Raw genomic sequence first — 16,543 nt, 5'->3', positions numbered from 1 at the left:
GCAATGTCTTGGGCAGAGAAGGATGTTGTGGGGGGAGCTGGTGTGGGGTTTAGGAGGGAGGCAATTGTAGAGAAGAGATTGCGTGGGTTGGAAGCTTGAGAGGAAATTACTGCGGAGAAATAATTTTGCTTGGTGACAGTGAGCTCTGTGTTAAAGCTTTGTAGCTTGGCTTTGTAGTCCATGAAGTCAGCGCTGAGGCCAGATTTTCTCCACTTGCGCTCAGCTGCACGAACAGCCTTTTGTAGCTGTTTAGTGTGATCCATACCCTATTTGACTAATTTATTTGTTTGTGATTTCTTTGCAGCAGAAAACGTTCTTAATGCATTGTTCTCGAATTTACCATGTAATAATTGATGTATTTACCCTTCAGACTGGAAACATACTACTTTCTTTATCAATATGTGCTATAGATGGCTGTGGATAAACACCTTGCTTCGTTTCACTGAAAGTTTGTGGAGTTGCTTTCAACCATGAAAGGAATTGAATTAAGTAAAAAATATGAGCTTAGTGTCTCACAGGATGGTTGTTTGACCTGTCTTCACGGGTAGTCAAACATGCTTAGTCTAACCAACATATACTGTCTACTTTTTAGACAGAATATATAGTGTGTTGTGTATGTTTTCTTTGTGTATTTTGGTAAAAAATATTTAATTTAGATTTTTTTTTCTAGTCAGATAAATGTGAAATATTGCGTATATTATTATTCACACCCAACTGGTGGTGCACTAAAGGCAATTTCACCAAGTTGATATACTGCAATGATGTAGATGTGTAATTTGATGTACCTCTAGTTCGTGCGTTCATGACACTCACAGTTACCTCTTTACTAGCAACATTTTATTAAATGCACACAACAGTAATAAAAGATGAAATTAAGAAGATAACCAATGTATGTGCATAACAATTAATGACTGATTAGACTCTTACATTTACATATTTTATCTACCAGTACTACGTAGGCTGTCAACCAGCTTTGTATGCAATATTCAGCTTTAATCTAAAGATTGTCTTTGCAATACTTTTTCTGTCGCTGTCCAGAGTCTGATGGCCAGCATCATTTACCCATATCCTCTGTGCCCAGCCAGAACCTACACCAATCTTTACACCAGACAGTAAAACAAAAAGCAGCACAGTGACTCATTCCTTTGTCACTTTGCTTTCTCTTTTTATCAGCATGCTTCTTGGCAGCACATTAACTGATTGGCTTATTTTGGGCTGTTTTTGTATCAAAAATATGTACTTATACTGCTTTCAATGATTACAGTGTTCAGATTTAAATTATAACAAAATGTACAAGGACACACTTAAGCTACGTACACACGTCAAATCTTTCTCGCCCGATAATCGGCTTCAGCCAGATATCGGGCGAGAATCTGGCATGTGTACAGCCCACCTCATTCATCATCCGTGGATCCATCCTGGCGGATCCACGAACGATGAACGACGAGCGATCCTAATGCAAGGGAAGGGGGAGAGCGCGGAGCAGGGTGCCGCTCTGTTGTTCTCCCCCTCCCCTCTCCATAGAGCAGAACGGTGCTGTATGTACAGCACTCGTTCATGCATCGTGCAGTTCTTATCGTTGGAAAGGATCGTGAAAGATCCTTTCCAACGACAAGAATCGCACGTGTGTATGGCGCTTTAGTGTATAACTTCAATTTTTTGAGAAAAAAAAACCCTCGGGGTGATCTGTGTACATTGGAAACTGATTCTTTAATGGAAGGGTTTATATAATCACCTAATGCACTTTCATTGTTCTCCTGATAATACAAGTCATAAAGACAGACATAATTATCTTTGCATATGACTCTCTGCCAAATCTTCATTTTTTTGTATTTGCATAAATAGTTTACAACACAAGGAATAAAAAGTTAAAAAGCTGTTTACCTTTCAATTCCATATACATATGTGACAGCAATTACTTCAAAAAATACAACTATGAGAAGTGTCAAGGAACCCGTAAAAGTGTCAAAAATTTGAAGCCAATAATTTCCGGATCCCATTGTAAAAATAAGAGAAAATACAAAAGATATCAGGCAGATTATTCCTAGAAAATATAAAAACAAAGGGGTTAAAGCCTAATTATAACCAATATGTTAGCTTACAAGTCATTTGTTTTTATCACAATGAAGGCATGAGATGTATTTGATCTCCTCTAAGTATGGTTTGCAAGTATCAGGCCAGTTTGTTTAAATTTAGAAAGAAGTAAGAAAATAAAACGGGGGTACGAAATGAAGGAGCTCAGATTTTCTCTTTTAGGTATCAGAAAGTACCTGTATGTGCAAAAAAAACCCAAAATATATTAGTAAACCTTGTAACCTCACAGTAGTCAAAAGGATTACTAGACGCTTTTAGCTCACTGCATTATATTAGTAAAATGATATGCTTACATTAACCTATATATTATGTAGTTCTGCATAGTTTATAGTCATTTTTACTGAACTGTCGCCCAGAAGGATTCACATTTCAATGTCCCTAAAATAGTCTAAGATCATTTTACGGAGGGCAGCAACTAATCTGCCAGTATATTTTTGGGAGAAAGCACAAAAAAACATACAAAAACATACAAAATCTATATTTAACATCATTGCCAGTACTTACCTCTTTGGTTACCCATCGTGCTAACATCCATTGACACAGTTCAGTGGGTCTCTATCAGCCACTCCATTTTCTGGTGCATCCTATCATGGGGTTTGTGAATGTGCCCTCTATAGTCTTCATTGACACTATGTTACTTTCTGGTCTAAGAGGGGCATGTGCAAGTTAAGTGGATCTGCCTCACCTAATTTTTTCAGCTTTGCCGACATGTAACTGCCCTAATGTCTGAGCACTGGGAATTGGAAGTTATATGCATTGACTGACCTCATGTGCGGATATACCACTCACTTTGCAATCTCCATCCTAAGGTTCAGCTCAAATTCTCACTGCCTGTGATAGTGGATACTTTTTGTCCCACTTTGGGTGCATTATTGTGTGGCACAGAAGTGATTTTGCGGGCTGAATAATTGCTGAGAATTGCAGCGATTGATTTTTATATCCCTGCCCTCTAGGTCAAAGCCCTTTCCATTTGCACACCTCACGCTTCAGGACACAGCAAATGTCTTCCATCTAGTCAACTTGCACTCAGCCTCACAACTCATACCTCCAATCCACTATGCATCCTGAAAATTAGATGTGGCTTTCCACTTGGCTTGTGATTGTCAATATACTTTTGTATCTACACACATCTGGTTGCTTCAGTTCTAAAGTGGTGTTTGAATTTTATGAGATTACCCACCACTAACTTAGTGGTAGGCAGTTTCATACAATTCAAACACCACAATTCAAGCCATCTGCCTTTTCTGTGTTCCAGAAGAGTTTTACACTAAATAGGTTGTGGGTGTAACACTCAGTGAACCTGCTGTATGTTTGACTGTAGAGCCAATGCTCTTTACCTAGAAGGCTTCTTTTTGTTTTCTGTAAACAGTCGAAAGATGTGCGTTACCGAAAAGCTGTATTTTTGTCTCGTCTGTTTAGAGGACATTCTCCCAGAAGGATTGTGGCTTCCACATTTGAGTTTTGTCAAACTCCAATCTGGCTTGTTTATGTTTCTGTGTCAGCAGTGGGGTCCTCCTAGGTCTCCTGCCAAAGCGGTCCTTTTCATTCAGATGGCAACGGATAGTGCAAGCTGATACTGTTGTACCCTGTGCCTGTAGGTCAGCTTGAATTTGTTTTGAAGTTGATCAAGGTTCTTTATGCACCATTCAAACTATTCTTTGTTGTAACATATCATCCATCTTTCTCTTTCATTCATGTCCAGTGAGATTAGCTACAGCGTATGGGCTGTAAACTTCTTTATAATGTTGCGCATAGTGGACAGAGGAATATTAATATTTCTGGAGATGGACTTGTAGCCTTGGGATTGTTCATGCTTTTCAATAATTTTGGTTCTCATATCCTCAGACAATTCTTTGATCTTTTTTCTTTTCTCCATGCTCAGTGTTTTACTTATTTCCATATTGCCAGCACCTGTCGCTACAGGTGAGTTGAATTTCAAATTAAAGGAGCATCACATGTTTGAAATACAATAATTTAGTAAAATTCTGATAAAGAGCCAACAATTTTGTCAAGGCCATTTTTTATATTTTGTGTGAAATGTCTAGGATTTGTTTTCTGCTTTTTGTGTTCTTCTAGGACAAACAAAAGAAATAAACATGACAATACCAATTATTTTGTAATTGCAACAATTTTCTGGGAGAAGCAGTGCATTTTTTGGCATAGATGCAAAGGTGCCAATATTTTCGGCTATGATTGTAAATTCTGGACAATTTCTAAAACAGATCACTATCATTATTTTAATTTGAGATTGAGAATTCTTTTTAGTGCTGTGTTTGAATACACATGTTTTTTTTGTCATATTCTTTTAATCAATCTCATTGGATTGCTCCAGAATGTTGGTTTTTGTTGATCTAATCAGGTGTATCTGATTGTAGTCTCCCATTCTGTCTGCCAAATTTTCATCCCTGTGTATCCAATTGTTTTACCCTGCAATCTCTATCTGATTGTGAATTGTATGTCTCCCATTGTAGATTAATTTATTGCACCAACTTTAATCTCCCCATAGATTTATCTGTTCACTATCCCTTAGTTCCAGCTGAGTGCACATTGATTTTTTTGCCCTGCCAACCCCTCCCCTACCCGGGTTCAACTGCTATCCCAAGTTCCTTGTTACTCCCATCAGTCCATCCATATTCAGGGCCCAAAGCACTTCTATTTAAACAACAGGCTAGGTCACATAGGGACCCTGGTCACGTGCCCAAATCTTAAATGTCTAAATTATAAGTGCAATGGGAAATAATCCAGGGAGAATTGACACTTAAATTGAAACAGAATTGGGCATACAATTATACTCTGCAAATCCCATCTCCTGTCTTTGGATTTATTCATCCACCTGGACTCCCAACGCTTCCTCTGCTGCAGTTATTTCACCAAGCCATCTCTGCGACTGACTCATCATATCCCCCTCCTGGAACTCAAAAAGCTTGGAAGCCTTACTACCACACATATTACAGGACCTGCTCTTATGCACTTCACCCTGTACTCTTTTTGCTGGCACTATTCCCTCTCCTCCCAAGTCTGATAATTTGGGGAGGCTGCTTCATCAAGCAAAATCGGAAGTTCTCTTGTGCTTTCATATTCGCAATTCAAAATCAGAGCCCTAAAATTGATTTATCAACCAAATTCCAGGCACTGGCGTATTCTCGCAGAAGTTATTAACTGAAATGATCTCTCCGCTGAAGACGCGCATCCCCGGCAATTTGACACTGGCAAGCTTGCATTAAAAGTCACTGTTCCCCTAAAAAAACATCTTTAACTTAGCCCTAAAAAAATGCGTGTAGTGTTCAAATGTTTAAAACATCTATATGAGGTAAGAAACAAGCATATTTTAAAATGAATTATTATTTTTCGGTTAGGCAAGAGTTAACTGAGTTTAGCTGCTCTACATAGGCGCCTATCTAAACGCGTATGATGCCTGGTGGTAAACACAAGCGACTTTCCGCAGGCTAAACCTCGGCTTTGCCACCGGACTAGATTTTCCCACAGAAGTCACAAGCACACACACGTTCTTGTTTGCTCCTATACACAAATACATGTGTACACGCTCCTATACACATATACATACATACACATAAATACATATATATTTAATTACCCCAATAAATATATGTTTTATATATAGTAATTTAGTAATTACAAATATATATATATATATATATATATATATTAATGTAAATACATGTAATGATATCTATGATAGATATATAAATACATATGAATATAGTCCAAAAATATGAAAAGATATATATATTTATAAATATATATGTATTTACATATAATAACTATAGTAATTGCAATTATTGATATAAATAGAGAGAGAGAATTCTTGAAGTATATAATTATATAAATTTATGGTTTTGTATTTAATTGAATATCTGTTTACTGGTGTACAAATCTAAAGGATCTTATCAATAAATGGGTATGGAATGTCCAACTGCAAAAAAAAACAAACAAAATCCAATTTTGACAAACTGCGCAGGCAGGCCAATTGCAGGCGAATTTGTATAAGCTGTGCGCTGAACTTTGAGCATATATAAGGGTGCTGTTTACCTGGCTTTTTTCTTGTCTTTTTCTTTTCTCTTGGAGGGGGTTGTTGTTTTTTGTGTTATCCTAATTATTCTATCTTGCTGCATTTGATACTTTAATACTTTGCTTACCATTTAGCACAATAGCTGTTTTTTTTTAAACTTTGAATGTTTCAATGTCCATTTTGCAATTTTGATGTCATAGCTATGTTATTGTGTTTGTAGCCATATTGTTTGATTGCAATAATCTGCCTTAATTACCACTTTTAAATGTTTGTCCTGCATAAATATTTTCTAATCCAGTTTTCCATCCTTGATAGGTCAAAATTGCATATTGGTTTGCAATTTTTAAAAAAGTATTTTTTGAATGCAATATTTGTTGGGCCATTTTTGAATTATTTTTGATTTATATGGAAGTGTGGGTTTACATGTGTTTTGTTTTTTGTTTTTTAAACATTTATTGGAGTCTGTGTGTGTTTTTTTAATTGTTTTTTATATTTTATTGTGACCTTTTAGCAAATGTTAATTTTGAATAAAGTTGTTTCTAAAACGTTGTCATTTGTTTTTGGGGGCTTTGTTGTTACGTGATCTCCCAGGACATACAGTTTAAAAAGTTAAGCTGTTCCTTTCTCTGAATCGTTTGAAGGACTAAAAACAGCACAATTGTCCTGTTAAAACTCAGTTGTTTGATGTGCATAGTTGTGCGCCAAACTTCAGTAGTGTGATGCACATAGTTGTGCGCCAAGGCGGACCCACTAAATGCGTGTGAGCTGTGTTCCATCGGTTGAAAAATGCGCCACACTATTGCAGAGAAGAATCATCCTTCAGGTAAGTTTTTCTTTTTTTGTGTATATTGTTTGTTTTGCTTCATGTGTACTCATGCATGTATGTACAGACATGATTGCACATGAAGCAAAACATGTATGTATGAATTTTTATGTGTGTACATATACATAGAAAAGAGAAATTATAGGAAGAAATAGGCAAAGAGGGTGTTTTTGGCCATATTGCTTAACATGCTGACAAATTGAAAAGATTGCCTATTTTTTTCTATGATTTCTGATGAAATGGGCTTGGCTTCAAGCAACATTCATGGATAATTTTGCTCCGGGTTAAAGGAGGAAGCCACCTTTATGTGCTTTCACTACCAAGCTGAGGTGAGTAGTCAATTTATAGTTGGCCAAAGCCTAAAATGCCATTCAAACCTGCATAAACACCCTGAAGGGATCAAAAAGCAAGAAAATGTTTGGCACAAACTGGATTTGTCCCTAAAAGTTTGATATACTAGTACTATTTGTTTTGTGTAAACACCTAAATAATGCATACAATCCAGTGTATTTAATGAGCAAAATTAGGTTGAGCAACAACACAACATCTATTTATTTCCATGAGTACCTGACCCTGCTTGTGAGCTTGTCCTGAAATGTGGTTTGATGTTGTGCTTGGCAACCTGGACCTCCTTTTGGTGAATCAGAACCTTAAACTCACAGTTAAGTAGACTAAGTTCAATACAAACATTGTGGCTCCTTGGAACATACACAGATTTCACTGATAGCATTCAGCAAGTAAAATATGATGGTCTTTTCATGACAAATTATTGTCTGCCTAACATCCCCTAAATTATATACGTGATTTGATATAGGGTCCTTGGTTTATATAAAATATACAGCTCAGTAAAGTATCTTGTAGGAACTGTGACTTTAATCTAAAATCACTGACTATAATACACTCTATAGGTCTCACCATTTGGTTGCTGCTTCCTGTTTATTGGCACTCATTGCCCTTCTGTGCTCCTTTCCTGTGTGAACCTGCTTTAGTGATGGAAAGTGATACTAGAATTAGATTTTATGTTGTATCATTATATTTACTAGTGAGTATTAAAGTATAATAAATACAGTTATAAAAAAGGAACTATTAAGCAAATTTGCAGGATTTTCATGGTATATTTGCTGAATTTCAGTTCTCATTTAGCCTCATCCTGAAGAAGTGGTATTATACCACGAAATGCATTTATGATACACTGGCACTCCTTGTGAGACTTGTGAGGCTATAATGTTTCAACTATGTATATATGTTGATACTTTTATGTAAAAGTGGATGTATGTCTGTATATTGTAATTCTGGGACATTGCAAAAATCAAAGTCCCCTACTTTACTTTTTAATATGATGTACCAATAAAATTTTTCTATATGCCGTTAAAGTCCCGTTTCTCTGCACATATCATAGAGACATAGTAGGTTAGGTTGAAAAAAGACATCAAGTTCAACCACTAGGGAAATAAACATATCCCAGATATAAAACCCTATTACACCTAGTTGGTCCAGAGGAAGACAAAAAAAACCCTGGAACAATTTGCTTCAACAGAGGAAAAAATTCCTTCCTGATTCCATGAGGCAATTGGATGTTCCCTGGATCAAGAGTCACTGTTATTTTTACTTTAAAGCCTTGATACCCAGGTATATTCTGTGCTTCTAGAAAAACATCCAGCTTTTTTCTTAAAGCAATCTATAGTAGTTGCTGAAACTACTTCCTGGGGGAGCTGATTCCACATTTTCACAGACCTTACAGTGAAGAATCCCTTCCTTATCTGGAGCTTAAACTTCTTTTCCTCCAGACGCAAAGAGTGCCCTCTTGTTCTTTGTAATGATGTCAAAGTGAAAAATGGGGAAGAGAGTTCTCTATATGGACCTTTTATATATTTATACAGGGTGATCATATCCCCCCTTAAACATCTCGTCTCAAGGGAGAATAGATTCAGTTCTGTGAATCTCTCCTCATAGCTGAGCTCATCCATTCCTTTTATTAATTTAGTTGCTCTGCACTCTCTCCAATTCAACAATGTTCTTTTTGTGAACTGGTGCCCAAAAGTGGACTGCATATTCCAGATGTGGTCTGACCAATGCTTTGTAGAGGGGCAGCATAATGTCTCCATCTCTGCAGTCTATTCCTCTTTTAATACAACAAAGTACTTTACTAGCTTTAGATATTGCAGCTTGGCATTGCATGCTGGTATTAAGTCTATGATCTACCAGAACCCCCTCCTTTTCCATTTCTGACTCCCCAAAAAGTATTTCCCCTAGACAGTATGAAGCATGCATGTTTTTAGCGGCCAAGTGCATAATTTTGCATTTATCTATATTAAATCTGATTTGCCACTTGGCTGCCCAATCAAACAGTACATCCAGGTCTGCTTGTAGATTATAGACATCATGTATGGACTTAATTCCATTACATAGTTTGGTGTCATCTGCAAACACAAAAATGGTACTTTTAATCCCAAACTCTATATCATTTATAAAGATGTTAAACAGTAAAGGTCCCAACACTGAACCCTGGGGTACACCACTAATAACCTTAGACTATTCAGAGTATGAATCAATATTTACAACTCTCTGGATGTGATCTTTAAGCCAGTTCTCAACCCATTTACACATTGACTTTTCTAAACCTATCTAACCTAACTTGCATATTACCCGTCTGTGGGGTACAGTGCCTAAGCATTTCGTCTGGACTACTGTAACATCCTCCTCTCTGGTATTCCACTAGCCTGACTGTGGAGGGATTTGTGTTTGCAAATCCCTCCACAGTTCTTGTCCCAGTTACATTTCAGACCTGGTAAAAAAATACTCCCCCAGCCGCTCTCCCCGCTCCTCCGATGACCTATACCTGTCTTTCTCACTCATAACCTCATCACACATACGGCTAAAAGACTTTTCTAGAGCTCCCTCGATTCTCTGGAACGGTCTTCCCCGTCCTATTTGGCTTGCTCCTACTTTCTGCTCATTTAAAAGAGCACTCAAAACCCATTTTTTCAAACTTGCCTACCTATCTTCTTCTGTCCTTTGAAACCGTCACTACTTCCCATCTCTACATATCTCCCCTCCTATTGTGTGTTAATTTCCCCACCTACTAGATTGTAAGCTCTTCGGGGCAGGGTCCTCTCCTCCTGTGTCACTGTCTGTATTCGTCTGTCATTTGCAACCCCTATTTAATGTACAACGCTGCGTAATATGTTAGCGCTATATAAATCGTGTTTATTATTATTATTATTATTATTAATAATAATATTAATAATAATAATTACATTGTTTCAGCACTGTATCATTCCTGCCTTAAGAAACTGTAAGACCTGGTTTTCAGTTATCACAAATAGCTACCTATTACAAATAGTCATACATTTTAAGTTTTGGCGGGGGGTTCGATTAGGAGGTCTTAATTGTTGGCTTAAATGTAAGAAAGAGTTTGAGTCCAACTGTTTTTCCCCACTCCAATAAACAATAGGGTCATGTAACTAACAAAAGATATCACATCACTGCACAAAATTGTAAATTTTCATTAGCTATTGTGGTATATTACTGGGGGTTGCTCATGGTAATGGTAATGGGCAGAGAAAAGGCAGCAGACTCCAAAAGTCTAAAATTTCAGCAGTTGTGTTTATTTTAGCCAGGTGTTTCAGCACACACTCGACAACTGTATAACACAACAATAAACAGTAGCCCGGCTGGGCATCTGGCTACCTCACTTGGTGGCCTATCTTCCACATACACTATTTCAGTACTGTTAACTCACAACTTTGTAGTACTGGCTCTCTCTCAGCCTGGAACACTCTGGCTCTCTCTCAGCCTGGAACACTCTGGCTCTCTCTCAGCCTTAAACACTCTGGCTCTCTCTCAGCCTGGAACACTCTGGCTCTCTCTCAGCCTGGAACACTCTGGCTCTCTCTCAGCCTGGAACCCTCTGGCGCTCTCTCTTAGCCTGGAACACTCTAGCTCTCTCTTCAGCCTGGAACACTCTGGCTCTCTCTTCAGCCTGGAACACTCTGGCTCTCTCTCAGCCTGGAACACTCTGGCTCTCTCTTCAGCCTTGAATCCACTCTGGCTCTCTCTCTTCAGCCTTGAATCCAATCTGGCGCTCTCTCAGCCTGGAATCCACTCTGGCTCTCTCTCAGATTGGAATCCACTCTGGCTCCCTCTCTCTCAGCCCTTAAATCCACTGTGGCTCTCTCTCAGCCCTTAAATCCACTACGGCTCTTCCTCAGCCTATTGCTGATCAATTCCCTCAGCCTCTTGCTGATCAATTTCCTCTCACTTGCACCTAAATGCAGGAGCATATAACCCAAATCAGGATTGGGTTATGCCAAAGAACCCACCCCTTCACTCCTCTGACCGGCTCCAGGGCCCTATAGAACCTGATTTATCTTTCTAAAAACCCTATAAACCAAGTATCACTCTCTTTCCTTGGAGCCACTAACACTTTTGGGACAATCTGTCACATATCCCCCCACCCCTTTCTGTTCGACGTGGGGTTGGACACATTTTCCCCTATACAATAAGTCCCGACTCCATTCCTTTTCCAGGAAAACAACACAAAACAACCAATACACACACACAAATAATTATTTTTAGAGACTCGATGCTCTGGACCAAGTTGTCTCTCGTATCATTAAGTTCTCTCTGCAAAGCGTCTTTTTCCGTCTTGTTTACGGTTACTTGGTGAAAACATTTTTCTTAGTCTTCTTTCCTTTTCCTTCTTTTTTGACTTGTGCATCTTGAAACGGACAGACTTTTTGGGGAGATCAGGGCTGTCTAAATTATCATCCCCCGCCTTAAAGACCTTCTCCATGGCTCCTCCTAGTGCGCATTCTTTCGTAGACTCCTCCTTCACCTGGAACTTTTCTTGGACTTCAGCTTCTTTTGTCTGCCAGTCCATCTTTTCCTCAGCATGCTGTGCATTAGATATACAAGAACCCCTTTGTTCCTCCAGTTCCTTTTTCAATGCCTTTCTCGCTTACCAAACATTTAAGTGAGAACGGTCTTGTGATTTGCCTTGAGGTCGTGTTCTCGACGAACAAACTAGGGAAAAAACAGGGCAGGAACGCCGACTATTTCCGGCAGGAATGGCGCTGCTGGGAGCAAATCATTTGTCCCGGGGATGCATAGCATGGCCCACCAGGCCAATCAGGAGAGATATGAGCAGAGGCATATATACAGGGAATGAAGGAGGGGTTAGTCATTCCATCTTGTGTTCTGTGTGAAGGACAGAAACAGGGAGAGACGTGGATTGTGACAGGGACAGGTTAGGAGCCTTCTGTATATCGGTATACATACAAATATAGCAGTTTTTGATGCAATCTGTTCCTATTTACCAAAGAAGCCAGTTTGCTACAGAAAATATTTTCCTACTCTCAAAAAAATACAGATATTTCAGTCCTTGATACCTCTTGCTATTTAGCAAAAAAGCCAGTTTGCTACAGAAAAATTTCTGTCCTATTCTAAAGCAAATATAGAGTTTTGAATCCTCGATACCTCTTGCTATTTACCAAAAAAGACAATTTGGTAAAAAAAAAAATCTGTCCTCCTATATTCAAAATACATATATTTCAGTCCTCAATACCTCAATTTGATACAGAAAATTTTCTGTTTTACTAGAAAAAAAAAAGACCAAAGAAGACCGTTTGGTAAAAAAAAAAATCTGTCCTACTATAACAAAATACAGATATTTTAGTGTTTGATACCTCTTGCTATTTACCAAAGAAGTCAGTTTGGTACACAAAAAAATATGTATTAAAAAATACAGAGATTTCAATGTTTGATACCTGTTCCTATTTACCAAAGTAAAAGATGAGAGGTAGACTCAGGGGAACGCGTGGCGTTGGGCAACCTGCCGCATCTGGCAGGGCGCATACTCCCTGGGACAGCTGTAGGACAGCAGCAGCACAAGTGGTCAAACAGGTCTGAGATGTGTGCGGAGCACCTGTACGCTGGTAGATGTATTGAGAGGGCGGAATACAATCATACAGCCACGTTATGTGGAGAGTATTGTGGACTGGGTCTCGGGGGCCTCAAGTGCAGCAGGCTTCTCCTCTGCAGCAGCATCAACCAGCACAGCCGTGACAGGAGCTAAGACAGGAGGTTAGCGTAGCTAATGTCCCTGTACCTTCCGATGACTCTCCCTTGTTGTTTGACAAACAGCCTGAGGATCTGACAAATTTCAGAGCAGGGGGCAGACCCTTGGAAAGTGAGGTCAGCACCTGCTGGGCGAGGGTTCTGGATCAGTGGCTGCATTTGCAGAGGTTGGCTTAGATGAAAATTAGGATGATGATGACAGTGATGTCACCTGGGAACCACTGGTGCGTGTAAGGGCTAGCAGCAGTTCTGAAACGGACGTAGAGGAAAGGCACCAGCAGCAGAAAAGACTGCCTTATGTGAGTCCCAAAGAAGAGACAGAGGAGTAGGCTTAAGCAGGTGGAACAGTCAGAGATGATGGGGGAGGTGGAGCTGGAGCAGACGCAGGGCACCCAGCAGACCCAGAAGCAGGCAAAGAGAAAGAGCAGCAGAGTGGTTGCACACACTTCTCCAGTGTGGTCCTTTTTCACGCTGAAAGACGATGACGGGTGAGTAGCAATCTGCATCCTGTGCCACAGGCACATCCGCAGAGGACAGACCGGATCACATTTGGGTACAACATCCCTGCTTTCCCACATGCACAAGAACCACAAACCAAAGTGGGAGCAGTACTTGCATTCTCTTGAAGGAGGTGTAACCATATCATCCTCTCTTCCACCCACATTGACTCCTTCTCCACCTCCAGCTGTTATTGCTACTACACTACCAGCCAGACTACTAGCGGCGATGAAGTATCAGCTTCTGACCATAGGTTTTCTGGCGTCTGACGACGTTTGTCACCGCAAGATGGGTACTCCAGTGACCCCTTCAGTTCCCCTAGCTCCCAGTCCCTTCAGCCCACTCTACCGGGCTATGGGCCCAACAAACAAAAGAGTAATTGAGCTCAATTGGCATCCAGCCGACCTATTAGCCTTGCAGCTAATGCCGTACAGCATTGTGGACTCTGCTTCCTTCCATGACCTGATGGCCTGTGCCTAGCGGAGGTGGAATATACCAAGCAGGCATTACTTCTCCCGCACAGCTGTACCCAGTTTACATGCACATGTAATGGGTAACCTCTCCCGGGTGTCTATTCTCGGTGTCTAGCCAAGACCACATCATTATGAACAGCTGGACAACCAGCATGGACCGCTGGCTCACAACGGACAACGTAGTGTGCGACAACAGGGCCAACCTTGAGGCCGCGCTGCACATGGGCCGCATAACACATGTGCCCTGCTTTGCGCACGTACTGAACCTGGTGGTGCAGAAGTTCCTCCGCACGTACCCAGGACTGCAGGACTTACTGGGACAGACTCGCTCCATCTGCAGCCATGTACGCCAATCTCCTACTGTCAACCGCGGCGCTTAGCAAGATCCAGCGCCAACAGAGGCTGCCACCGCATAGACTAATGTGTGACACTCTGACTAGATGGAACTCCACCCTGCACATGCTCCAGCATCTGTGTGAGAAAAAGCTAACCATCCACCATTACCTGGTCAGCGTAGTGAATGAAGGCAGAGGGGCCCTTGGTACAGCAACACAACTGAGCTATTTTACCAGTGACCAGTGGCTGCAGACACGCTGTGCAAGGTACTGGCCCCCTTTGAGCAGGCCACAAATGTTGTGAGTAAGGAGATGTAAACCTGGAACGATGTCATACCCATCATTTTTCTGCTTGATAATACCCTGTGTGGCCTGATGGAAGGTGGCGATGGAAGAGGAGGGAAAGAAATGGGAAAGGAGGATGAGGGTGACATTACACTCCATAGCGCACAGCCAGCATCAGGAGGAGCAAGAAGGGACCCTGGCCAGCATCAGAAGTTTCAGGAGGAGGAGGATGAGGAAGATGATTATGATAATGATGAGGGAGACCATGTTGGGGCTGCTGGACAGAACCCGCCCAATCCGCATTTGTGCTGTCATGCCCCAGACATTGTGCGGGCGATGGAACAACAGGAGATGCTCCACCTTGAAGAGGAGGAGGTGGGTGATGAGGAGGAAGATGTTTGGCGCCCACTGAGGGACAGGAGGAGGATGAGCCCATGGAACCCCTCTTTCTAATGTGTGTCCACATGTTGAGATGCCTACAGAGGGACCCCCACATTTGCAAGATCAAAAACTGGGTTGGTTACTGGCTGGCCACCATTCTGGATCACCGCTACTATGACAAAATGTCACAGTTTCTACCCTACCCGGCACAAGAGAAAGAAAAGGTGACCCGCCTCAGCAGCATACTATGCAACCGGCTGTGTGAGGAGTTCTGCGCACCACATTCCACACAGGGAGCTCAGGTGGACACTGCCTCCACTGTATCCTCCTGTAGCAGGGACAACAGCAGCAGCAGTAGTGGCAGAAGGCCGCACACATCCAAAAGTCTAGCCCAAGGCAGGGGGGATTTTCTGGATGCCTGGCGAAACCTGATGCAGCCACCTCAAACAAGTGAAGTGCAGGGGCATAACCATTGAGAACGGATGAAGTGCATGGTGCAAGATTACGTTGGCTCTTTTCTGGCTGGTGGTGGTGTTGAGGAGGATCCCTGTCTTGACAGTAGGGACATCATTAAGTTTTGGGTCAACAGGCTTGAAATCTGCCCGCAGTTGGCACAGTATCAAGCTTGTTTTGTGCCCGGCATCCAGTGTCCTGTCTGAAAGAACCTTTAGTGCCGCCGGCGGAGTGGTCACAGACAACCGTTCACGACTGTCGCCGGAAAATGTCAATCACCTGACCATTTTGAAAATGAAAGAAAGGTGGGTTACTAACAACTATCATATACCCACTGCAGATGTCACTGATTGACTGACTCAAGTACTCACTGGCCAACCAAGATGCCTCTGTGAACCAACACTGCTCCTGTGCTGAGTCTGTGGCTGCCTGTCACCAACACCCTGTCAGCTGAGCCTCCCTGCCTTGAATTTTTCCGCTAGTTATTGCAACGTCCAGGGTTGGCATTCATCGCCAATGTCATGCTTGCCATTGTGCCAGCTAGCAATATACTTTACATTTCTGATGCTTCCGGGAGGCCGACAAACTGCAGATGAAAACCCCCAGTACTCCCACACTGATAGGTACCTTTGCCTAATTTTTCAGCTAAGTATTGTAAGATTGAGGGCTGGCATTCATGTCATCCACTTCATGATGCAAACTAGCAATATCCTCTACCTTCCTATTGTTTCAGGCACCACAGACCACAGCAACAGTGCTGGCGCACAAAGCATCTAGGTCTGGCCCTTCACAAATTTCAGATATTTATATTACACACTTCTGGGTGGGTCGTATTGTCAGTGCACTACACCCAGCTCTAGATGGCAGTTACCAATGCAGTCCACGCTCCGTCTCAAGGCCCTTCTCCTGTTGCTGATGCTGCCGCCTGTCAGTACTCCTTTCACTAAAATTGTACACTTCTGGGTGGCATTGTGTGGAAGGAAGAGGCAGGTCTAGGATTAGGAAATTTGAATGTTGTTTTTATACCGTCTCTAATTAATGGATTAATCCCTGAACATGCTAAAACTGTCAAAATGATTATCGATAATTGGAG

General features: G+C 41.2%; 1 protein-coding gene across 2 annotated transcripts in view; it reads right to left on the bottom strand.

Moving 5' to 3' along the window:
* LOC140331223 (sodium-dependent neutral amino acid transporter B(0)AT3-like) overlaps positions 1-16,543 on the bottom strand; it is a 122,572-nt gene that overhangs the window by 9,362 nt on the left and 96,667 nt on the right. For both annotated transcript variants that reach the window (XM_072412052.1, XM_072412053.1), the window contains one exon: positions 1,885-2,044. In XM_072412052.1, coding sequence (XP_072268153.1) covers positions 1,885-2,044 — 160 coding nt within the window. The remainder of the gene's footprint in view (positions 1-1,884; positions 2,045-16,543) is intronic.

Source organism: Pyxicephalus adspersus, chromosome 5 (genome assembly GCF_032062135.1).
Source record: "Pyxicephalus adspersus chromosome 5, UCB_Pads_2.0, whole genome shotgun sequence".
Classification (NCBI taxonomy): Eukaryota; Metazoa; Chordata; class Amphibia; order Anura; family Pyxicephalidae; genus Pyxicephalus; species Pyxicephalus adspersus.
This window is presented reverse-complemented; position numbering and strand designations above follow the sequence as displayed.